Raw genomic sequence first — 26,143 nt, forward strand, 5'->3', positions numbered from 1 at the left:
CCTCTTTACTCTGAAAAGGAAAAGGAGTAACTGAGGATGCAGGTGTCTTCAAGTATCAATATCTAATCTGTGTCTCAATAAAGGGGTGGCATCCTTCTGAGGGGGAATCTGAGACTGATAACATCCCAGCTGCATTTCAAAGGCTGCCCCATTTTGAAGGCTCCTTTACATACCTCCTTTCCTTTGCAAATTAAGAATGTATCTAATGAATCTTTCTTGGCCCAACATATCCCAAGATTGATTGCCTGCCAATTCAAACAAGCTAGCGGACTCTAGCGGTAACATATGTTGGCTATGTTAGCTTGTTCTGGTGCAGCTGTTGAGCTTGCTAGGGGACAGGGGCGGCGCTTAGAAACAAAAGGGTAAGTGTAGGGACAGCTGGTGACACGAGCCAAACGGAGGGAAATCCTCTGTAGACCAGACCGTCTCATTTCAGTCCAGCACTAAGAGGCCTACACAGGCTACGAAGGCTAGGGTCCTTTGAAGGACGCTACCCCGCCATTTGAGACACAGCTCTGGTCATCAAAGTGCCCTCTGGTGGTCATTACCAGTATTGGGCCTCTCTTCTTCAGGTATTGAGTCATGTAACATATCGTGTCGGCCATCTTCCTGGTCACTTGGACAATTCGGTTGTCCTTGGGATCCCAGCTGTCACTTTCTTGCTTCAGAAAAAGGGAGGTGTAGGTGAGTGAGGAAGCTTCTTTGTATGCACCATCCTGAAGAGGAAAAAGTAGAGGCGTGATTAAGATGTCATGAAGGGAACCCTCAGCTGTAAATTGTCTTGCTGATCATGAGATACTTACATCTTTTCCCATATTTTCAGGTGCATGTTTGACCACAGCTTTGAAGTTTGAGTTTGGTTCTGGAGCGTCTGAACTTTCTATATTGCCTTTCTGGGAGTAACACATTGCCATGTCAGAGGGAAATTCCACATCTTTGACTTTAGATGGGATTGTAGTCGACCCATCTTTGATATCCTCAAGTGTTCTGCCCTGTAGTCCAGCCTTGATGTACTCTTTAGCCTCCTGGTGAACCCCATCTTGCTTCCTGATCTCCTCCACCACGTAGTGAGCTTTAGCGGACCAACACTGTATCTGCACATCCAGACTGAGTGTGTCACATATGTAGTGAGTCTCTACTATGAGTCTCGCCCTGCTGATGATGTCTGAGATCTGGAAAGAGAGGTGGTCGTTGATAGACCTCAGGGTGGAACGGGCGTGTGGGTCGCGTACATAATTTAAGCAGTCCTCAACTTTTTTAGTCGCAAGTTTTACATTTTCAAAAATAGTTTGGGCGGCGTTTTCAAACTTTTCCTCTGCTTCTTCTGTGTTGTTCTCCCTAAAGTGTTCGGCGGCAAAATATGCAATGTCGGCAATATTCTTTAGCGCAGAGTCGTAATCCTTATTTGCTTTGCTCAAATGCCCAGAAAGCACTCTGATTTTGATCAGGAGATGTCTTTGTAGGAACTCTGATGTCGCAAGCTGCATCACATTTGGCAGAATGTCAAGCTCTTCCGAAGCTTTAAGATAATCTTCAGTCAGTGTTTTTAGTTCGTCCTGGTATCCCGATAGCTGTTTGGATTTGTAAGCACTTCTGCAATTCAAGCTAGTGAGCCTCGCTGCCTCTTGGATTCGCAGTGAGTTCTCAGACAAGACTGATAGCTGCTTTTGAGGACTCATGTGGTTCATTGCAGTTGATGTGCCCAAAATTTTGTCAAGAGAATTAAGTAGAATCTGAATGGACAAGCCCCAGAGGATACAAAGGCCATCTAATTGATCCACCTGTCCGTCCATCGAGGTGGAAAACTCAACCAAGTATGTTGTGCTGTTCTGGGCTTTGTTCAGCTTGTTGTGTAAAACGCTGATTGTTTCCTGACCGTCGCTTTGTGAGGTGAAATCGGACGCCGTCAAGAGCTGGACCACGTCAGCACTCAGAGCCATCACTTTACTCAGCTGCTGTGTCACGGTGGTGGCATTCGCTGGCAGACTTCCCCGCAGCTCATTAAAAACAGCATGATACCAGGTTCCGGTGACGGGCAGTAAAACCTTTCGGGTGTTGTTAATAAGGTCAGAAAACAGCGTGCTGTATTTGCGGACGCTCTCCGTGCTCATCGCCGAGCTCATCGCCGTCTCTTGAGCCGTCTGGACGAGCAGCGGCGTCAACGAGACCAGCTCGGCTCTAAAACATTCCAATGTCTGACGATCGACCGCGTCAACAACGGCCAAGGCTTCCTTCGCAGCTTGAGCGTAGCAGTTCGACAGCTCGAGGACTCCAGTGCAGGCCTGGTTGAGCGCTGTCACGTCTTTCCCTTTAGTCACAGTCACAACCTCGTACAAGAGGGGCAAGAGGTCAAATTCATGAGCCTTGTGGATCTGTTTGGGCTCGGCAGAGACAGCTGGGATCTTTAAATCATCTCTGTCATATTTATGAGGCAGCTCTGCTTCTATAGTTTCCTCATCTGATTGATCTTCCTCGTGTCCGGCTTGGGAATCCCTCTCCATAACCTCCAAAACGGGAGAATCCAAACCTCTTCTCACGTCAACCAGATTCAAACCATTGCTGACTCTGAGTGGAGAGCAGGACTGTGAGATCTCAGGCTGACGTGCCCCCTCTCTCAGAGGACTCAGGAGATGTGGATGCTGCTGTCCGTCCAGTCCCTTTCTGAGAACTTTAAAGTGCTGAATCGCCATGGAGACATTATCTGAAAAAGTTCTATAAACCTCTACATTTAGACGGGAACCTACAAGCATGTCTCTGACTGACTCCCCCACTTTGGTATGAGACGACTGGACCGGTTTCAGCAGAACTAGGAGGCCATTCCTGTAGATGGGGTCATCGCTCCTCTCCAAGTGCCTCCTCACTGACTGAACCACCATCTTCATGTGACAGATAAGATTCCCTGCGAGTTCCTTAAACAATTCATAGCTCTGCTCTCTGTACGCTGAGTCGCATCCATGCCGATCGTTGACCATCTCATCAACAGCGACGCTGGTGAACTCCCTCACGTCGACGACATCACTTAGAGCATCCTGGAGTTGGCCCGTCTCCTCTTCCCAATGTTGACACACCTCGCGAAGCTTTTGAACCGTCTGCGCTGAGTTGTCTGCCAGCTCCAGGGAAAGAGGCGCGACTCGAGCTCTGAGCCTTGTAAGGAAGAGTCTCGAGTTCTCCACACTCTCCAAACTCTTTGCGTCGTCGGCCACGGATGAGATGAAACTTGCCACCTGGATTATTCTATCAGTGGAAGAAATGAAATCCTCAACGAGAGGCTGTATGAAGTTCAGATCCAGATTTGTTGATGACTCTGCAACTAGGATCTGATTGGTCACCTTTGAAAGCTCCTCAGCTGTGGACGACGCCATGACAAACGTGTCCAAGACTTGATATAGAACAGATGTCATCAAAGCTTTGTCCAGCATTTGTATTTGCTGCACCAAAAGCGTGCAGGTCTTCTCAAAGCTCTGCTCAGAATCATCCGAGGACTTCAAAATCTTCTGTAAGTCCGAATAGAACTGCAGGATGTGACGACAATTACTCACAACTCTTTGCTGAAACTCACAACGAGAAGAGTTTGCGACGACCATACAGTGAAACACGAGATCTCTTATCAAGCTGTCAAAGCCACTGGCTTGGATGCACGATATGGAGGAACCAGTCAGAACTTGCAGCAGACTGTTCCTCCTGCCTATGTAGTACCCGCAAGGACCAAGCGATCCACTGTGGCATTCACTCTTTAGGGTTACAATAATGTCGTTCACCGTGCTCTGCACCTTGTCCAAAATGTACCGCTTTGCTTCCCGCGCCTGCTCGCTGGTTGGGTGTTTGATGGTCGTGCACATGGCCGTGTGCAGCATGGAGAGGCATCTCCTCAGGGTGTCCAGAGAATCAAAAAGCTGTTTGGATTGTCTTGGATCCTGCAGGGAATCGGCTCTCTCCACTGTCAGACTGTTGAGGAGACGCAGAGCCTCGGAGAACACCTGAAAAGACTTGAGCAGAGACCGGATGTCTGAGGAGGAGCCGAGCTGAGAGAGGCACTCCAGGACTTCATCAGCAGCAGCAACAACTCTCCTTACTTCAGCATCATCGTCCAGTAACAGAACCTAAGAGTGACAGACAGATTTGGTTACTTGTTTCATGGAATCACTTTGTTTTTTGACCTAGACTAGCAATACGTTACAAAGTAGAGTTGGTCTGTCCACCATTTTGCAATATAGTGGAACTTTTATGAAATAAGGTGCAAGCATGTATAGTCCCAAAGGAATGAGTCCTTTAGATCAGTGGTGTTCAACTGGTGGGTCGGTACCCAAAAGTGGGTTGCAGAGCTATTTTAAGTTGGCGTTGAATGTGTGTCAAGGGCCCTGCTGGAGCATGCTGATGTTAGTGTTATTATTCTAAAAGTGCAAAGATCTGTGTGTGTGTGTGTGTGTGTGTGTGTGTGTGTGGTTCTGAAAATTCAGAATTCCATGACTCCCACTTCTCTTTTGTTTTGGCTCCAGTTTATGTTTGTCTATCATTCTGTTGGTTGGTGGGTCACCAGCTGTCCACTCAGTGGGTGGTTTTGGATGGCTATGTTCTTCTACCATCTTTAAGAAACCCAAGGATCACTCATTTGGTACCTCAAGTGCAGTGTTTTGTCAGAAACCCAACTCATAACCCCTGTGAGTCAGATTTTGTTTTCTGCGGCGAACTTAACATTCACATGATCCTCTAGGTCGAGTGTAATGGAATATTTCTTGAGAGAGCTTCCCACGACCAAAGTGAAAGAACGAGAATTAGGAACTTGTGATGTTTTAGCTTTCCAATAAAGAGATTTACAACATTTTGACAAAGTCGACTTTTGTGCCCTTTTTCCACTTTACAAGCTACGGCTGATTTAATTCCATTTCATAAGCTTTACATGCGGTGTGTCCGCTGGTCTGACACAACAGATACGAGTAAGTAGCTAACAATTTCATAAAGTAGCTGAAATCTGTGTGCAGTTATTTACAATGACACCTGCTTTGAATGCCAATAGATGACTAGCTGAGATATTTTGGATGCAAAATTGAAATCATGCAGCATTCTGGCCTCGTCCTATCACCATTTAAGGAAACCTTTGGGGGAAAATAAAGAGCAGATGCATCTGAGATGAATGTGTTTGGATCTGTCAGAGCTTTAAATCAGTGATTCACTTTATCTCTGTTTATTTTCACAAGTGCATCATCTTAAACTGAGCTGTATATTTAGTACCATTCTTAAAGCCAATTTTCAGCTAGATAAACCCCACCCCCCCATATTTTACCTTGACAACTCCCAAGAAGACGTTTTGTGTAGCGGCGATGAGCTCCTCCCTGTGCTCGGTTAAACCGGGCTGGATGCTGAGTTTCTGGGCTGCAAGGAGCACGTGTTGTCCTGAGACGGTGACCGACTCCAAGAGGGACGACGTCTCCATGAGCAGAACTTCATCCTCCGTCTCACTTGTATGTCTGGAAGTACAGAGCGTAGTGTTCATCCCATTATTCATTTCACATCAGTTTATTGTTAGAGGTTAGAAAGTGACTTTTGATACTTGAAGCTCAAAGTGCTTTTACAGCTCATGTCACACCCAGGGGAGATTCAAGGGTCTTTTGAGGCCCTAGGCAAAAATTAACTGGGGGCCCCTCCAATCAGAGTTCATTATTATTTACCTCTTTCTTTTTTCACCCCCAGACGGATAACTCCTCTTCAGGTTCCTTCATTTAAAAATGTTGGTTTTCACAGGAATGGCGCTTCAGAGTGAGTGCTGTCAGATGAGGCCCTCTTAAGCAGGTTTCCTACTCTCGTTGCAAAATTTACACATTTTAAGGCAAAGCTGTGGTTTAAAGTTTGTCAGCCATTGGGGGTCCCCTACTGGCCTGGGGCCCCAAGCAGTTGACTGCCTCGCCTGTTGACAAGCAGCACCTCTGGTCACACCTAACCATTCACTCACTGATGGCAGAGGTTCCTGGTAAAGTGACCATCAAGTAACTAATCCCATTCATACACATTCATATGCCGCTGACAAAGAGGAGGAGTTAAGTGTCTTGCCCAAGGACACATCGGACATGTAGCTGCTGGAGCTGGGGATTGAACCCCCGACCTCCTGATTGAGAGACGACCGACTCTAGCAACTGAGACACAGCCGCCTCAAGAAATGTATATATATGCACTAATCATTAGAGCTTTTCAGTCCTTCTTGGGAGTCCATACATTTCCATCATTCCTGGCTGGATTTCAATGTGTTACTCCTGATTCTTGTGACCTTTACCTAAATGCCCACATTCAACTAACCTGGAGGTCACTGCTGCCATGTTCTCCGTAGCTTTAGCCACAGCCTGCGCCGCCCCCTCCAGCTGACTGAAGTGTTCAGCGTCCTCTGCGCTGTCACACAGCAGCACCAGGTAGCAGAGGTGACTCGCGATCGGTGCAATGACCCGCTCGACTGCTGCAGTCCTGATCAGCCCGTGATCCAGAAAAGAAGACATGAGTCAAGAGACGAGGAGCAGCTCCGTTATGATGTAGTGTATACCTGCTGTACTCGGTGAGGCAGGTGCATTAATAATTCACTGGACTCCAGGAGCAGGTGCTTGATTTCAGTGTATCATAGCAACTGAGGTCAACTTACCAAACACACGGATCATTACCAGTTTTATGAAATGATTAGCTTACTTTTTTTCCTGAACATTTGATTAATTATGCCATCATTCATTCAGTATCACCACCAGGGTTTCCCTGAGAGTTTATCAGGTAGGAGTGGTGGCCTGGAAGTTGATAGTTTCTTTTATTGAGTAGGATTTTGTGTTGGTGTTTAATTTTTCATTTCTTTAGTTGTGTTTTAAAAGAAGCTTGTTTTCACTTCAATTGTGTATCCACTTTAACGTTTTAACAAATAATTTTTCCTCATTCCTGATTTTCAATTTGTTTTGTTTCTCCCCTCATCCCTTAGCCATTTCAGGGGAAGTAAAAACTCTACAAATTTAGGAGAATGATAAACAAATTAAATAAATCACTAATTTGATCTGGTTTTGTAAAGCAGCGTGCAAACCTGCTTCATGGCCTGCACACATACAAGCATTATTCTGTCTTTCTTGGACACATGTTGAAGATAATCTTTGTTTTTTGTGTCTTGCTGCTTTTTCTCCTTATTTTTAAATCCACAAAAAATATTTTGACACTAAATGCATCGGGGCCTCTAACTGAGAGCTGCCTTTATTTGTCAAAATGTGCAGCAACAACAGGCTAGTGACAGGGGACAGGGCCTTGAATTGGGATGGGCTTTTATTTGAAGTTTTACGGTATTTACATGTATAGTTCCTTCTGGTTGCAATTGAATCATACTTATTGGATAAAAATTGCTCAAATAAATGTAAGTGACACCTGCCATCAATGATCTTGTAAGCACTTTGGAGTCCAAAATATGCATCCTAGGGATTCTTCTGGGAACTTTTTGTCTAAAGTATTAACACAGAGAAGCCAGCAGAGGGCGCCACACACCATCTGAAAAATTCCAAGCTTGATCCAAAGTGAACTGGACTTGATTGAAGATCTTGAAGAAGTTTCACCTCTCCTCCTCCAAAAGGCTTCTTCAGGTCTAAACTATCTGGTGGACGGAGCTAGAAAAATGATCAAGGATGACTCATATCAGAGTCGTTAGCACAGGATGGGCTGCTCTTCAGGACAGGTTTCTGGAAGACAAAGGACACTCTTTAGAGGGTGACATAGTGCACATCCTGGCCAGGGAAGACCATTGTTTTGAAAGGGGTTTTAAAGAAGCCGTCTATACGGTGGAAAACCCATCTCTCTTGAGACACCATCTTTCACCAGCCTTCAATTATGTTTTGAATTCTCTCCCAAAACAACTGAAGACCACAAGAACATGTGACCCAAACGACCCACAGACGACTAGGGGTGGCAACGACGCAGCTAGCGACTCTGATGTGAGTCATCCTTGATCATTTTTCTAGCTCTGTCCAGCAGAAAGTTTAGACCTGAGGTGAAGAAGCCTGAGGTGAAACGTCTTCAGGATCTTTGAACCAGTCCAGGCTGCCTTTGGATCCAGCTTCAGATTGACCATGACCTTGGACGACTGAGAACCCACACAGACACACCACCAAAAAAAAAAAATTCAACGAAAAACGACCACATCGAACTTTACAAAAAAAGCAGACAGAGCCGAGAAAAATTCACTCTAAAATTTATCAACAGATAAATATTCAGCTCCAACATGACTTTAAACATCAAACATACAGCACTCTATACTGGAAATGATACTCAGTGACAGTAGTATACTCGGAACAAAAACCCCAAATAACGGTGTGATTAACAAAAAACATACAAACAAAAATATAACCATCACAGTTAGAATTTAACCCCCAAAAAAAAAAAAAGTCAAGTGTCGATTTCTCTGCGGTGTGGCTTTGTGCAGAGGGAAGACGTGAATGTGTACAGTATAGGCCGTCATGCCAGTGGAAGTAAATGTTAAAATAAAAAGATTCATACAGAACGACAGAGAGAAAAGCAACCAGAGAGAGCCATAAAGTGTCTTTGCACTGAAGTTTAAAGGAAAGTGTGAAACATTCAAATACATTTTTTTTGTCCGTTTGGAATTGCACGTTAAAATATCTGATTCTGGTTTTCTGCAAAACTGCCCGAAGTCTCCAGACCTCTGAGTTACATCTTTGTTTTGATGCTGTGATTATCAGGCGAGGGTCATCTAACAAACATTAAACATCACTTTTAGAGCCTGGCTGAGATAAAAATCTGTTAAAAAAACATCATACTTTTATATATTTGGATATTTCAGATGAAATTAATCGTCTGTTTTCTGCAAAATTCTCCAACAATCCGGCCCAGCTTTGAAGGGTCTCAAGAACAAGCCGAGTTAAAGCTGTGAACTTTAATAGTGGCACATTTTCACGGCGCTGACATTCCTCCATGTTGACTTAAAATAATCTTTTCCCAGGAGCCCCAAAGAGCCCGTTTATGTGTAGTGATTGAGTGCAGCACATTCCCGACTATTTTTAGGGCATTACTCATTCCACGGGCCCCCGTAAAATGACTTGAAGGTGGACTCCCATCGCTGACGCTCATCTGGCCGTGGAGAGTAACGTACAGTATATCACGTTTCATGCAGAAAAACCCAACGCCTAATAACATCGTAGTAAAACTAAATATGGGCCGCAAAGGTGAAGTCTGATAAATTTCTTGGGAGTAAATCATGATCAGGTGTCATGTCAGATTGAACACTGGATCATTCCCTACAGTATTTTTAGGGAGATTCAAATGTTTTTAAGCTGACGTTTGAAACTGTAAGGGGCCTTTAAAAAAAAAAAAGGTCAGCAGCATACCTGAGCATTAGCTCTTTGCACAACAGCCTCAGATCATTTGCTTCAATTTCAAAGCATCTGTAGATCCAAAGCAAGGCAGAGAGGAAAAAAATACAAAAATTGAAATCTAGCAAAATCTTAAAAATGTAGAAGTCAAATCATGAAAAAAAGGTATGATGAGTATTTGTGCCACATTAAAGCTACCATAAGGCGTTTTTACTCCTGCTTTGACTTTGGCGCTCGCTGTGGAAACATAAAGATTGACTAGAGTGGCGGCAAACGATGGCATAGTGCGCAGCGCTGATGGACTGTGTGCATGGAGTATGTGCAAATTGGGGGTAACGCTTTCATAGAATCTTGTGTGATCAACCGTGATTTCAGAACAAAAATCAAATAAGGACGATGGACGTCGTCAGCTCTCCCGCTGTGTGTTCTGTTCTGCAGCTTATAACAGGAAATGAGGAAAACAGTACGGATGAAGTCTGTGCTGAGAAGACGGATCATGTGCAGCTTTATTTACTTTCAGACCGCGAGCGAGGGGTGAGATGTCAGAGAATGCAAAAATCCGGTTGGTGACGCTTCCAAGTCTGCTCGCTCTCATTGGCTGCATCGGGTATTTTCGGTCGGAGGCGGTCTCCGACCTGGATTCACAAATATTTCATTTTCATTTTCATTTTCATTTTCATTTTCAGTGACACTACACACTTCTTTGGACAAAATATCGGGAACAACAACCCTAGAATCTGGCCACGCCCCCCTGATTGATATGGGGGAATATGGGGGGGGATATGGTGCAAATCAGGCCTTTAAATCGTCTAGTGAGTAAATGCTCATAACGAGTCACAGACCTTAACTTTTGAATTCTGGTTTTTGCAGTGGAAACACGTTCAGAAAAGAGCATTCACTTGGACTTCTTCACGACTGACACAGCTTTGACACGATCAGATGACACAGGTTTTAATCCTGCGTATGTACGTCTACAACTCGGCTGATTATCTGTGAGAGAGCAGGGCGGTCAGATGTGTTTTAAAGATCTCCATTAGCCGGACATAGTAAAGAAAAGATACAATCTTTCACTCCCAGGAAGAGCTGAATATACAAACGACTCCATCCTTTACTATACAGGACATATCTTTGGCATTAAAAGTGAAGCTATGGAGCCAAGGCATTCATTCTTTATCAAACATCAGTGCTTTTTAGGAAAACATACCGTCCACATGCAGTATGTTTATAATGGCCTTCAAATCCCCCAACTCTTCTCCGAGCCCAGTTTTACACTATATGGCTTATGTATAAAAATAAATTCGCTATGTAACACAGCCCTGAGGGTTTTGTTGTCCACCAGTATTCATGGCGTCCCCACATCCCCCGTACGGGATGTAGGTTTCCATCAACAGCTCCGCTCTGCTGGCCCGGGAGTTCCCTCCGTTGAGATTAGCTGAATTCCACAGCAAAGTGTCCTCTGGCAAAGCCGCGCTGTCACCTCAGAGGCCTGTTTCCTGGACCCCCACCCACAAAAAAAAATAAAAAAAAATACATCAAGTCTCCAAAAAATATGGAGGAAATTCTCCTCTTCCACATATGGAAGACTGAAGGTGCCACTGTGGGCGGCGGCTGGGCTGCGAGACCACGTGCTATTGGATCCTTCCCCCGACCCAATCCCTAATCTCATTGGCTCCTCTGGGACCCCCACGGTGCAGGTTCTCAGTGGTTCTTTTCCATCCAGTCCCAGCTTTCCTCGCTGTCCTTCCTGTTCTTCTCGGCCTCGATGATCTCTCTGTAGCGCCGGCGGAAGAATCCCATCTGAGACGGAGAGGGAACAAAAGAAGAAGAAGAAGAAGAAGAAGAAGAAGAAGAAGGAGAAGAAGAAGAAGAAGAAGAAGGAGAAGAAGAAGAAGTGGTTAGTTGAATGAATCTGCCGTCCGATCAGACTCCAGGAGGGACAAGCTTTCAAATGTTTTAACTTATTTAACATTCCTGCAGAGCATTTACATAAAGCATATCGTAACTTTGAGGTGTTTCATATCCGACTAACAGGTAGAGCAGAGCTGGCTCATGTTATCGTCTAACAGCTTTTCACACATGGATCGTATCAGCGGGATAAACACAGAACACTTCCAGATACTTTTATAGAGAGATTTAGATTTAAAAACACTCTCACATGTGTAGGCAGTTAGTCGGCTATAAATCAAATGGAGATAATGAGTTATATTTGAAGGTGCTTTCAGGTGCCGTTGGGACAAAGCTAGACTAGATGTTTTTTTGTCTTTTTGCCAATCCAAGCTCACCTGCTGCAGGCTGTAACTTTATATTTACCGTACAGATAAGAGCAGTATTAAATTTCTCACTCTTACAACAAACAAACAAAAATACTTTGAAAATGTTTTTTTTTTTTTTGTTTTTTTTCTGAAAATGTAAATCATTTCCTTCAAGCAGCACAAACTATTACTGCATGAATCCATAAGTAATTAGTGCAAAATGCTGGTGTTAATCTGCTGATAATTAAATAATAATAATAACGTACACTAGCTACTTAAAGGAAAACCTTAATCTAATATATGTTTGTGTTTTTCAAATGTCTAATTGCGCTGGACTGGACTAGTTTTCTTGCTTTCTGCCTCGGTTTACATACTGAATAGTTGTTTGTTTTATTGTTTAAAATATTATCTATACTACTGTGAAGAAGTACGATACGGTTAGGTGCAGTACGGCTTGGCACTGTACGACACAAAACTATACAAGAGTGTATTGTTCACTTGATTGTCCTGTGTAGGGAATATCAGGTGGGTTCTGTTTTCACTCAAATAACATGAGATGTAAAAAACCCTACATGTGTTAGGACACACTACAAAGAGTGCAGCTAAATGTGTGCAGCACTTGAGTCGCAGACAAACTCCCCTGAGGGTACAAAGTTGTATTGTATCATATTGCATAGCATAGCATAGCATCATATTGCATGTCTCTATTACTGCATGTCAACAGGATCCTGTTTGTGCATGTGTGTGTATTTCAACCTGTGTGTGTGGGTAACATGTTCAACAACAGAGTGTGAAACTGAATTTCCCCTCGCACTTATCACATACTGCATCGCCTCCTTATCATAGTGTATCACCATAACTCATATCATCACACAGATTGTCCTGCACAGAGAATATCTTGAGGCTCTGTAAAAATAAAACCCTAAAGCCCAAACATTACGAGCAAAGAAAAGAAAGGTAAGGTAAAAAAATGATCAACACACTTCTAAATGATCTCCCATTTCTTCTAGATTTTGTCAACACAGATTGTTTCTGCAATTCTGACTCTCAGGAGCGTCATTGAATGCACCACATGAAAGAGAGTATCTGTTCAGTTAGCCTCATCATGAAACAACTCAAACACTGAGATCACTGTATGATAGATTAAAAACACCAGCAGGTTGATGTTTCCCCAGCAGTGAAATAAATGCATGATAATGGAGGTCTGGGAGTCAGGAAATCAATTGACATGACGGCGTGGTATGCTTTTGAAAAATGGCCGACGGAAATGTTAAACACACACAATTTAAGTCAAACCGCAGGAAACCACCGGCAGAGATGGAAAGCAAGTCGAGCATCTCTCCCTGCAGCAACGTGTTGTTTCTTTAGGAAGGTAATCTGTGAGATATAACATGTGCTATTATTAAGTTTGATATGAAGGAGATATGACAGACGGGAGGGAGCGGGAGACTCTCGGTGTGAATCCAAACAAAAGCCGCCTCGCTGGGACGATGCCTCGCTCACTACGACTTCATTCATTCATCCCGGTTTGAATCTGAAGTTTATTGATACAGACCTGTTCTCTCCTCAGGCATTTCCTGAAAGGAGCAATACAGGACATGTGCTGCTCTTGTAAGAGGGGTTTATTTTGGCAAGGTCCGAAGACGTGGGGGGGCGGTGGAGGGGGGGGGGGGGGGGGGAGGTATTTCAGGACCGACATTCCTTGGTTTCGTTGTGGTACTCCCCGACGTAAAATGAGGGAATAAAAGAAGGGGGAAGAAAGGAGTTTAGGTCTAACAGTCTGGACATCGGTGTGATTGTCGTTTCCTTTTAAGATTCTTCTTTCATGTGAGTGAGGATGTGAATTATTGACCAGCCTGTGGTTTGTCTTTTTCATGGTTGTTGGGGGGGCCACTAGCGAGCTCCCACAAGACCAGCTGTTTCTGTACTACCAGATACACTCCTGTCATGTTTGCAGGATTAGACACAGTACAAATACTTTGTTACTGTAATTCAACAGTAAAGTAAATTAACTTTACTGTTTCTGTTTTTGATAACTTTTTTTATAACAAAAATATCTCTAATTCAATTTTCAAAACAGGCTTTAGCTTTAATGCTGTTTATTGCTGGCATTAAAGGCTTTATATGTGATTTTTTGATCCAGCAGATGCCGCCCTTGAGCACCAGCATGAAACCAAAACAACTCGCGCTGCATTGTTGTGTTAGCATGCTAATGCTAGCGATCTTTATTATGCTCGTATCTTCACACTGCATGTAAATTTACCTGAAATGAGCGTGATCTAGAAACACAGTTAAGCAGTGAGTACAGTATGTTATTCTTCTTTTCTCTAGTCCCTCAATTAAACAACTTTTATACGTGAGGGGAGGAGTCAGCCGGCCGTCCGGGCGATGTAAACAAAGTGAAGATAGAACTCTGAAAACTCTGAAAACATCACAGACAGTGGGACTCGGGTGTTACACCCATTGTAGACAGTCATGACTCACAGAGTTATTTTCAGAGGATATACTTGATTTCTACATTTAAGTGTGAAAAATCACATATAAAGCCTTTAATAGTAATAAAGTAGTAATGTGTCTTCAGTGATTTTCTCCACCATACGTGTTCACCACAGACTTGAACAGGTCAGCACTGTGATGCTTTCAGTTTCTCCCAAACCTAAACTTCCATTTATATTTCATTCTTTCATTATTGAAAGACAAAGCTCAGTTTTGTATTCGCTCCAGGAGTTAAACGCTCTTGTTGTTTGTTTCTTTGACTCGTAGCTTGGCTGAGGCCGTCCGTGCGCAGGCAGGAAGTCAGCAGCTCTCAGAAACCGAGGTAAGTCGTATACATGCTACAGTATCCTGTTTTCTTTCAGAGTTCTCCAGGTAGCAAAATTGGGTTTCTAAAAGTCATTTTAAGGTTTGGTTTTTGGATATCAGGATTTGATGCTTACATGACTAAACACAAAACAGGGACCCTTAAGAAACCTGATAGAACCCAGAAACTATATCCTTGGCTCTTGCAAGACTGCCTTAAGATAGCGCTGTTGGCTTCTCTTTTTTTACGCTGACTGGAATCAGTACCTTTTCCTTTACACACATGTATCTGTTCTTTATGTGAGTAGAAACTGTTTGTGCTGTTTCCACTTCTGACTGCTTTTTGTTAACCTTTGTAACTTCAGTTAAGAATTCATAAAAAAGGCAAGCCTCTGGAGTTTTGCGTTTTGGTTTTTAAAGCTGAAAATCAGAGTGTGTGTTCACGAGGTTTACCTTCCAGAGCAGCACAGCCAACAGCAGAAAGATGAGGATTCCCACCAGCAGACTGATGGCAATGATCCAGCCGACGACGTAACCCCTCGGCTCTTGACTGTGGAGCGCCTCGAAAACCAGCTGAAACACAACAACACTTCAGTCAGTCGGTGAGTCATGCTCAAACACAACTCACACACACACACACACACACACACACACCAGAGATCATTAAGTCATGTTCTGCTCAACACTGATGCAATGTAGTGCAAGAAGAACAACTGGGACACATCTGACTTCAGTCTGCTTTAGCTGTTCTCTGATCTGAAGACACCGCATGACGCCGACGATATTAGGAACTTTATTTTGCAAAGAAAAACATAAAATCCTACAAAAGGACAAAAAAATCAGTCAAAGTTGAAGCAGGATCAAATTCATTTCGCAAACACTGCAATGTGTTAAGCAACATCCTCTGAAACACTGAGCTGCAGAGAAAATCGATACCCGTCAGGTCATGGTGGTCACAGTGACCTTTGACCCACATGCTGCAGCCAGCACCCACAACTCTCAGCGGAATAAAGTGTACACAAGTTTTTTTGTGTTTCACTCACATAAGTTTCAAGAAGTGTTTTCTCTCTCAGATTATAGAGGTGCAAACGTGCTGAAGTGTGGAAGAGACGTGTTTCTCACACACATCAATCAATCAATCAATCAAACTTTATTTATATTGCACCTTGCAGACAAATTAAAGTGCTTTACAAGAGTGCAGAAAAGTTATTGAGGAAAAAGTAGTTTATAAAATCATTGAGAGACTAATGCACACCAATAAGAATTTAAAGAAAAATATGTATAAAAATGAAAAAATAAAATACGACACATAGAAGCAATAAGATATTAAAATTAATACATAGGAGAAGAATATTTAAAATTGTAGTAGGATAAAAAACAATGGAATAATGTTAAGATTTGAATTTATATAAAGCACTATATAAAAGCCAGACTGAATAAATGAGTTTTAAGACTGCGTTTAAAAACATGGCCCCGAATTACAAACAGGCACAAACAGGACCTGTGGACATGCATCCAGAACAGGTGGACAGGTTCATTCCCTGGCTCAGCCGCACACTGGCAGTACTCTGGAAGTGACCTGGCACCTCTCCATCTACAAGACCAACTCCCATACTTTTTGGTCTTGCACCACGACTTGAACCGGCGACCCTCTGGTTCCCAACTCAAGTCCCTACAGACTGAGCTGCTGATACAGATCATACATCATCCACTCCCTTTTTTGAATTTAGAGCCTGGTGCCTTTTAAACGGATTCCTTGAAGCCCCAGAACGAGGCCGACTCTCACAGTTATCTGCTGCAGCATGGGAGGCTTGGCATATTTAAAAAAAAAATGAAAATACACAATAAACAAGTTCTGTTTGGGATGTTTTCCCATGACCAGAGTGAACACTGACCTGCTGGATAATCTGTCACTGACGGCATAGCTCAGTCCCCTCAACGCAACGCACACATGGAGGAACACATGTGGTGGTGAACGCTGTATTTATTGTTATTAAGTAAACACGATTATTGTTAATCACTTTTAGCTGTCCTGCTTTGATTTTCTTACAATTATCATCACTTGATTTTGTTCTACTCTGCTCTTCTGGAGACATTTGATACTTCTCTACACGACTCATTTCCAACACAATGACTTTGATTGCTTTAATGAATCTGCACTGAATTTACAGCTCTCTGACTGAGGTGAAAAAACAAAAAATACAAACAAATCAATATGAGCAGGTTTGTTCGGTCTTGTTAATAATAGAAAAGTTACACTTGAGATGCTGTATGTTTATTTCTGTTGTTCAATTAAGTTTTTTTTTTACTTGATGATGTTGTAAAGTTGATATTTTGTGTATTGAGATGACTTAAGTTGTCACATGATCTGTAATTATCACGACCTAGTGACACAGAAAAGTCTTGTAAACCCACACATTACGCTTATGAAGAGGAGAGAGAACCTGAGGAAGCCGAAGTGAAAGATATGTGAATAAATCTTGCCGACAGTGTGGAGACTTTTGCTCTCAAACTCTTCTCGCCTGTTTGCAGAATGTTTGCACACAAACAACAATAAAAAAATTTGGTTTCAGCATCGAGGCCTTAAATGGAGAACAATGAAGTCGTTAGGTTTATTAAATAGACCGTTTTATTTACTAATGATCCTAAACAAAGCCAAATGTTGTGCTCTCTCCCAAAGGTCAGATATTCTGTTTCCACAAACAATGGTGGGACGCTTTCTAAACTTCTCTGCTGAAGACAAACGTGGCATGAGACGCCAACTGTGAGCCCGAGACAAAAGCAAGTGGACAAGTGCAGATGAATTCTCTCTGTCGAATAGTTTCCCACATTAACACCCCCGACCCCCCAACACACACACACACACGTCGAGCTCTGGAATCTGACCGTTGTTCTGCATGCCGAGGGGATGGCGTGCACAGAGAAGATGAAAGCTCTGCTGGTCGTCGCTCTCTCTCTCTCTCTCTCTCTCTCTCTCTGACTTTTGGTTTCCCATTTTAACTTGTGCAATCAGTGAAAATCTGGGAATGTGTGGTGGAATGTGGAAACCCTTTCTGTGATGAAATGTCGTCTGTACTTTCAACAGAAGCTCACAGATTCAGGTCACTTAGTTTCATCAATCATCGGAGATTGGTTTGGTGCAGCATAGACATGAAAACAACAAATAAAGTACAATACAAGGGGTTGAATAGGATATGTTACCTTCAATAAATAACATACCATAACCCGTGATGAACCATTTCACAGAAAAACTCACAATTTCTAAAGCTTACTTTGACTGTCAGGCTTCTACCTGACCATAGAGCTCTACAGAGACCGCCCACTTTTTTCTGCTACTCTGGTTTTTGAAGTAAAATTTCCCAATTCAAATCCTCCATTGACATTTCAGAAAATCCTAATATCAGCACTTTTAATCCTGGACCCAAACACCCAGCTCCCCTCAATAATCGAGACGATGAAACATTTGATTTGAGCAGAAATTTACGATTGAAAAATAGAGAAAAAAACAGTGGTGCAAAGCTGTGTACATAATATTTTTTTAATACATCCCACAATCCACTGAGATTCCAACGAGATCCAACAAATGGATAGTTGAGTCCTTTTATTAAAACGTACACATACCTTCTTTCTACATTTAGCTTTATTAAAGTGTGTTAAACTTCCATGAACTTTAACGGTAACAGTTGGCTCCACCAATCAGAGACGTCACTGTGACACTCTGGGATTCTGGGTCGTGTAGTTCTTTTCCCAGAGATTGTGAATAAACTGTTTTTTATAAAATGAGGTGGATATCAAACACACTTGTGTCTTCTACAGGAGCATAAACCAGTCTAAGTCTACCTGATGTTTATGACTTTATGGCTAATTATCAAATCCACTGTGGAGAAAATGAACAGGACTTCTAGAGCCACAACGTTTAGCTCTGTGGAGGGTTTATCTGGCTGCTATACTGGACCTTTCCAGTCCTACAAATTTGGGCCTCAAAAAGCCAGAATTAGATTCAGAACCTGTTGACACTGACCTCCTCATCTTTAGGGATTTTGAATAAACAGATTGAGCATTTATTTTTCCTTCACGCTATGGCATTCAGGGGACATGCACTTGAAAGCATAGCTTCATGTCACAGGGGATTAAAAGTGAGTTAGTCTTGCTGCGAGCAATTCAACGAGGAACCACAAATTAAATGCAGTGTGTACTCGAGCCGGCAGGGATCCTGAGGGAAAAGGTAACTCTGTTTACTAAAACTGAGGGGGGGTGTATAATCTCTGGAATGAGCCCCCTCGCTAAGTGCTGAAAGAGCGGCATGGTATGGACATTTTCATGGCGGGGGCTGAATTTTCCGAGCTCGTCTGGAGCTCAGGGTCAGCGGGGCTGCAGGCCCGGTCAGCACCCTAATCACTTCAGAGATCCCACAGCGAGCGTGCTGAGCGTTCCATATAATCATCACATCTGATCTGCTCGGCCGTTTCAATCACTCAGCGAACAGCAGAGGGGGGGGAGGGTCTGTCCTTGAGCACAGCTGAGGACCCCCGAAAAGAGGCCAACAGAAGTGCCACGACGTACAGTATACCCACAATCCCCAGCTGTTCTCTGGACTCACGTCAGTGACTTGAAGAAGTCTAACCACAGCACGCTGCATCCAAAGATTAAATATAAGTGCTTATTAATAAATGTGTTTCCAGCAGAATCGTGTAGGAGCTACCTGGCCTTCAACAGGAAAACTCTGCCCTGCCTCAGTGCCTGTGAGCAAGACATAGCAGCTTCATCAGCAACATCAACATGTCTACAGTTTAGCTCACAGATTTGTCAGTTTTGTAGTCTAGAATGCACATTTAGTATTTGTCAAAATAGCTTGTGAATTTTTTTACATTTGACCATTACTACTGTTTCTACTTTTAAAACTAAACTCAAAACTTATCTGTTCTCGAAAGCATATGAATACTCTTTTTTTTGTGTGTGTGTGTATGTATGATCACTTTTGTGGTAACTGATGTTTGCTTTGTCGTGTGTATGAATCATTAATGACTGTGGAAACACTTTCTTTCTTTTGTATGCTGTGTTTTGATTCTGTTTTTAACCTCAATGTAAAGCACATTGAGCTTACCTGTAATAAAATGCGCTACATAAATAAAATTGCTATTGCTATTGCTATTAAGATGGTTGGTTTTGCAATTGAGCCTGCACATGTTGCAGTTTGAAGTTTGACAACCAAATATTGCAATTTAGTTTCCAAACTTTGAAGTGAAGCATTTGCAGTTTAGCTAATACATCTCACAGCATAGCTTGTAAACTTTGAACTCTTAAATTTAGCAAGAATGTGGAAATACTTGAGCTCAGACTCAAGTGAAAGTCAAGGGGCCATTTCAGCCCAACAACAAAAAAATAGAATTTGTAGAACAGGGGCAACAGAAACTGAAGTGTACCGTTACTATCACCCTCTTCACCATTCACTAAAAAGAGCAATGACACTGAACCGTGGCTGTAGCCTTAAGTTTATTAATGGTCAATAAGGGGCTAAACGCCGTCTGGAAACTACAAAAGAAAAGGGTTCTTTGTGGGCCTTTCATTGTAAGTGATTGATTTCACTTAACACAAAGTCATCAAACCAACTTCACAAGAGAACCCATCACTGCTGGACATCCCCTCTTTCTGATGTTCCATGTAGTAATTTTGAGTACAGTATATCAACATCTTTGCACTATGTTGAAGAAAGCGTTGGTATGAAGGAACGTATAGTGTCTGATGTACTCACAGAAAGGTCGTCTGGAAGGCCGTTTGGCACCTCCACCGCTCGGTCGCTTACTTGCACGCTGCCTCTCGTCACAAACTGGATCACAGAGGAACTATCCTGTGTGGTGAGAGGTGGTCATGTTGTTATTAACCACAATGACCTGCAGCTTGATAAATCAAACTTATGACTTGTTTCTTACCCTTTTAAGAATTTCAGTGTTGAGTAGAAGTTTTAGGTCTATGCTTAAAGCTTCCTCTTTTAACTGTGGACCCAGACTGCAGGAGATGGTCATACACGCTCTTCCAGGACGGTCACAATCCTTTAAAAAAAAAAAGGTAGAAATAAGGGGCGAAAAGAGTGGGAGAAAGTGTGTGGGAGAGAGAGAGAGAGAGAGAGATGTGTGATAAACAGATGTTACACTGGCTGAAAAAAAGAAAGGCCAAGAAAAACAAGAACCCTCTCAGGGGGGCGACTGTCAGTGACCTCTGAAGTGTCAAAGTGCAACATGAGGGCCGCATATTTACCAAGACTTTTCGTCCCGATTTGGTGAAGAAGGCGAATATGGAGTGGAAGATGCTCTCTCTGTCCTGGGGGATGGTGCACGGTGTCGGGTTCCTGTGAGGGGTGCAGTTCCCTCGGCCGTCGGCCACCTAAAACAGGATGAAGGAAAAGAATAACTGAGTTATTATGACTAAGATGTGAGATAAAATCATTTCCAATGGACATACAGTACAACAAAGTTAAAGTGAAATTAAAAATATGGCTCGGAGAAGCAGCTTTGTCAGGTTTAAGTTCCACAGACTGATCGATATCTTTATTATGACCGGGCAGACATAAGAAGAGTTCTCAAGCAGATAGATGACAGTACTTTGTTTGAGTCCAGAGTCAAGAATCTCTTAGGTTAAACTTTACTTTGTGTCCCATTACACTTTTGAATAAAAGACGGAGATGATTCGTTCTTCTGTTTTGAAATCTAGCAGATCGATTTTGTGTGTAAAAAATAAAAAAAATAGGGGACCTAATATAGATGCCTGAGGAACTCCGTAACTAATCAAGTCAGGTTGATTTATGTCCCCCTAATGTTTCTCTAAAGATTCTGCATTAAAAAAAAGCTGAATAGGAAGGCATAGGATCGGATGTTGGCATCGTTAGCGTTCAGTTTCTCTTTCTAATCCGATGTATTGTCTCAGAGAGTTCTTACTGTACGCAGGAAAACATTCATTATGCCCACATTATCCTGAAACCCATCGGCAGTCTTCTAACACTGATTGAGCTTTAAGTGATGTCCTCTAACAGAGATTTCAAAGATGTATTTATTCTCAAAAGGACAGTGAGGTTTCCCTCGTTTCTAACGCTGCAGAGATTTCAGGCACATTAAACAAGTTAGAAGACGTACACATAAGAGAGGAAAGAACTTTAATCTTCCGACTTCGCTGTAGGGCATGAAAGGAAAATGCAAATTACTGAATTTTTAATGCAAGAGCGAGAGACTTTAAGAGCTAGCTCTCTGCATGCAAATACAGCAAATATTTCAGCTCCCGACTCAGACTCCATTCTCTCTCTCAAGTTGCCAGTCGGGCTGTAAACAATGGCAACGCATGGAAAAGGAAAGTCTTGTCCGGGAGTCGTTTATCACCAACCGCTGGCTTCACTAGAGAACCTGAAAAATTAGCAATCACTCCCAGAGCTCCTGACAAAATGTTGTTTCTTAAATAGCTCCATCGTATTGGTACCCTGCTGTGTTTAATGGGGTCTTTGTTTCTTTAGATCTATAAATACTAACTGCATCTTTTCTAGTATTTTAACAGGATAAATGTGGGATTTGGCAGCTAGAATGTACACATAAGCACTTTCCTCACCTAAACTGGCCCCTTCCCACTATTGTTGTGAGTCACAGGATGTTCCTCCAAACAGAAACCTGGTTCCCCCTCCTACGCAGATTTCCCATATGGAGTGATTTAAAGGTGTCTGTTTTATTGCACCACCCCCCCCTGGGGAACACTTCCCCCTTTCCCCTCTTCCCCCGGTCCGACCTGAAGCGCTGGAGGTGGAAATCTGCTCTGGTCCTTTTTTCCCTCATTGTCTGCTCAGTTTGCCACCCAGCATGTCTGAGCCCACATTTTCTCATGTCCTGCATTTCTGCTGCCAAAGCTGTTTTGAAGATAGATGTTCTGCGCTGACTTTAACCTGCTGTAATCCCTCGCCAGAGCGGCATTTTGGCAATAAAAGTTCAGGTTGAAAAACTGTAATATATGGAGCAACAGTCGGGAACATATATGTCACGTTGGGCGAATAGAGGTCTGTTTTAAATGTAAGAATATCTGGCTATAAAATATAAAGTGTGCAACTGTCCAGAGTGCCACGGGCTAGACGCAGAGTAGCAGCGTTTATAATGTGTGTTTCAGGATGGGGATGGGACGGGGGCAGTAGCCAAGCTCTACAGGTGTCCCATTCCCATTTCGTGCAAGCTGTCTGATCCCCTGGAAAGTGATTCCAGATGGGCTCAATGAGGGTGGGATACAGTCCGCCGCCCCCCGTCTGCCCCATTCACAGAAAATACAATTAACAGGGCTGAGCTCCCCCACGACCCACCTATATGAAAAGGGGGCAATGCAAGGGTTAAGAAAACACCGAAGCCCCGGTGGGAGTATTATGTTCCGTTATCTAAATGCAAAATGTTGTGAAACAAAACGGTTGGCTAGCTTCAGTAGCAACGTCAACAGTTTCATTTCCATTCTCCACCGGCCCACTGGTGCCTCACAGTCAGCAAGCTGTCCACTCCACGACAGAAGACCCCGGGGTTAGAAGCTGCTTCTGTATTTGGGATGACCCGGACTTAAGATTGACTTTAAGCTATTACTCAACAAGTCTTTGCATGCCTCTGATTTTAATTTTACCTCCTAATTATTAACGCACTTGGCAAAGGTCCAGAGGGAATGAAACGTTGTGATATCTTCTAATAAATTGGTGATGCCGATCAACAGTAGGGTGCAGGATATTTGCTTTTCAGTGTTGTAGTTTTATGTCCTAAGCACCTATTTCATGAGAAAGGTGGATGTGCGAGCACCTCCTTTAAAAATGAATAACTGTCTTGTAACTTTGTTAATTTTGAGCCACAAAGCCAAGACCCTGGTTGATGACGATGCTGAAGTCAAAAGCAGGAAATTTTATAAATTTGTTGGAAAAAATGTAAAGTTGTTTGAACATTTAAACACATTGTGGGGCCTGAGGTCACATTTGGCGTCTAAACAATCCTGGTGTGTGCTGGATTACTCCAGTCTGATCTTGAAATTAGAATATCTCTTGGATGTTTTGTAAATTAAACAACAGCAGCGTCCCCTTTCTGTCATTTTCTAACCCTAACCCCCCTGAGCCCCTCCACTCCCACTCCCTCCAATCTGACGGGGAAAACGTTCCCGCTGTGAGGGACATATGAGAATAACAACCTTAAAACTTCACAGGGGGGCAGGTTGTCCTGATATGTGAAAACAATGAAATATGACTCAGCAATAAGACGGTCCTTCTTCAGTCCTCATAACCAGTTTGGAGACCGCTGGTTTTCTTTTGACTTTATCGATTAGCTTTAGCCAACTAGCTATGTCAGTAACCAATTGGTTAAAAAAGGAGCCTGCTGTGTTTGAACCCGAGCTGGTCTGCAGATGTATTCTGCTGACTTTGCAAATTTACAATCCATAGGGAGCCTACTTCCATGCTGCAGAACATTCACTGAGTTAATCTCATAAACAACTTTCCTAATAGCTGCCTTCCCTTAAAAAAAAAAACCTGCCTTGGTAAAGAGTTGGCAATGTCTGTAATTGTGGTCGTTTTTGCAGAAACTGTTCTCGGGCAGAATATTTGTGATTAACAAATCATCTATGGCAATGTACTCCCTTTGGTTATTTTTATTTATTACAGACAGTAATAATGTTGCAACATTACATTTTGTAAAGTTTTTGTTTTTTTATTTTGTATTATTACATTTTTACTTATTTTTACCCTTATTTTATGAACGTGTATATATGTGCATGTTTCTTTTTTTTTTCCCTTAGAATTTATTTAATTGTAATTGTGTGTCTTGGAAAGTCTTGGATGTTTGAAACTCAATAAACATATTGTTAAAAAAAACAAAAAAAAACTGCCAATTTAAATCTGCAACTACCTGAAAACTTGACTGACCAGGACTCTTATAACCAAATATTTTAGTAGCTTATTGGGGCGGCCCTGCTGTACAGAGAAGTGTCCTCTGGAGTGAATATGGGCCGCTGTGTGGAGAAGTAGGGCAGACAGATGGAGGCTGGATAAATGAGTTTAAAATGTGTCTGCCTGCAGGTGAATAAACTAATAAATAATGATTTGGCCTGGATAAATATAAATGAGCATAGACTGCTGTTGGCATCCACCTGTGTTTCAATGATGTGGAACATGTCGGCTCCGCTGCCAGCCAGACGGTTGGGTATCCTGATGTCCACGGTGGAGCCAGGCAGCCTGCTGGGCCCCTTGTTAATGGCCTGGAAGCAAATCACACCGTTAGAAGGAACAAAATGTTACTTTAATGTAAAGAAGAAACATGTATAACACACTGAAACCTGGTGTGTTTTTCTGTGCTCGACGTACCTGAAAGGTGAGATTCAGAGGCTGGAAGTTGCACTCCATGTCGTCCAGCTGGACGAAGCGCGAGGCATCGATGGAGTTCCCGTACACGAAGGAGCTCGGAGTGACCACGCTGCAGATACAAACACAAACAAGCAGAACCAATGTTGGAGAACGCTGAGTAAGAATTAATAGACTGGTCATGTTATTAGTTGGACAGGGAACTTTTTCAGATGTGACACAGATCTTATATTATCTTATATTAATATTATATATTATATTATCCTATTGAGCCTTGTACATATTAGTTTTTGCTTATTTGTTTATTTTTGTGTTTATTGTTGATATTTAATATTATTACTTTGTACAAAGAGAGCACAGTTTACCAAAGTAAAATTCCTTGTGTGTTTAAGCACACCTGGCCAATAAAGCTGATTCTGATTCTGATTCTGAGATGTGTCCAGCTCAGAGGTGGAAAGGTATGAAGTATTAGGACCTGTTTTTTTAACCTATTTCATGCTCTGTCTTCAGACTAAGTTACTTTGCATCGTCCTTATAAAACCAAAGGAATTCAATTCAAACAGAAAAAGGTGATTTTACAACACAGACCACAGGGAGAACTTGTTGTCAATCCTTGTGTTTCTCCAGTGCCCACTCCCCCCCCCTCCCTTTCTGGTTCTTGTTGTCTCTCTCTGGGTGTGGCCATCCTCAGTTCTCCTCACCTGCTCTACCTCCTGACTGCTGCAGCCAGCTCACTTGTCATCAGCCTGCAGTGCATATATGCATATACACCCCAGTTCTTCAGCAGATCGTTCAGTCTACTTCCTGTTTGTTTCTCTTTCTGCTCAGGATCATCATATCTGTCACCAACCGGCCTGCTTCAGCTCACCACACTCTGGATCATCAACCTGCCCACCTCCCATTCTTCCACTCAAAATAATCATCTGCAACTATCATTCGTTAAAAGACTTCTTTACTTAACTTATTAACACAGCTTTATGCGCCGTCCCGTGTGAACATGATAGAAACACGGCTCAGTAGGACTCGACAGTCATGACTCAGAGAAACATTTACATTGATTTCTTCAGAGTAAAATGTGGCACATTCTTCCTCTAAACGTCTCCCACCTGTGACACTGAAGTTTCATTAACTTTGCACGATAGCATCCAGCAGAATTATCTTTACAAAGAGTGACTCCTTTTTTTTTTAAACTATGGGTACTTTTCAGAGCCTGAACTTTTAATCTCCAGAACACAAGTTTTATCAGTACTTCTGCTTTCACCAGTTTTTCCCCCTCAAATATCTGAAGTGAAGAATGTGTGTACTGTTGCCGCCTCTGGTCCAGTTTTTGCTCTCAAGCCTCCCTAAAATCTAAGACAGCAGCCGCAGCAGCGTTATCAGATGTCCGAGTTCTGGAGGATTTGGGCTGTTTTTCATCTCGC

At 42.7% G+C, this 26,143-nt stretch overlaps 1 protein-coding gene across 1 annotated transcript in view; it reads right to left on the minus strand.

Moving 5' to 3' along the window:
* Positions 1 to 8,179: 8,179 nt before the first annotated feature.
* The window catches only part of itga9 (integrin, alpha 9), a 73,813-nt gene continuing 55,849 nt past the window's right edge, over positions 8,180 to 26,143 (minus strand). Inside the window, exons 22-28 of the mRNA XM_061039519.1 lie at positions 24,726 to 24,834; positions 24,512 to 24,619; positions 20,636 to 20,761; positions 20,311 to 20,430; positions 20,133 to 20,228; positions 14,834 to 14,953; positions 8,180 to 11,126 (exon numbers count right to left, since the gene is read on the minus strand). Coding sequence (XP_060895502.1) covers positions 11,028 to 11,126; positions 14,834 to 14,953; positions 20,133 to 20,228; positions 20,311 to 20,430; positions 20,636 to 20,761; positions 24,512 to 24,619; positions 24,726 to 24,834 — 778 coding nt within the window. The 3' untranslated portion in view covers positions 8,180 to 11,027. The remainder of the gene's footprint in view (positions 11,127 to 14,833; positions 14,954 to 20,132; positions 20,229 to 20,310; positions 20,431 to 20,635; positions 20,762 to 24,511; positions 24,620 to 24,725; positions 24,835 to 26,143) is intronic.

This window comes from Labrus mixtus, chromosome 6 (genome assembly GCF_963584025.1).
Source record: "Labrus mixtus chromosome 6, fLabMix1.1, whole genome shotgun sequence".
Taxonomy (NCBI): Eukaryota; Metazoa; Chordata; class Actinopteri; order Labriformes; family Labridae; genus Labrus; species Labrus mixtus.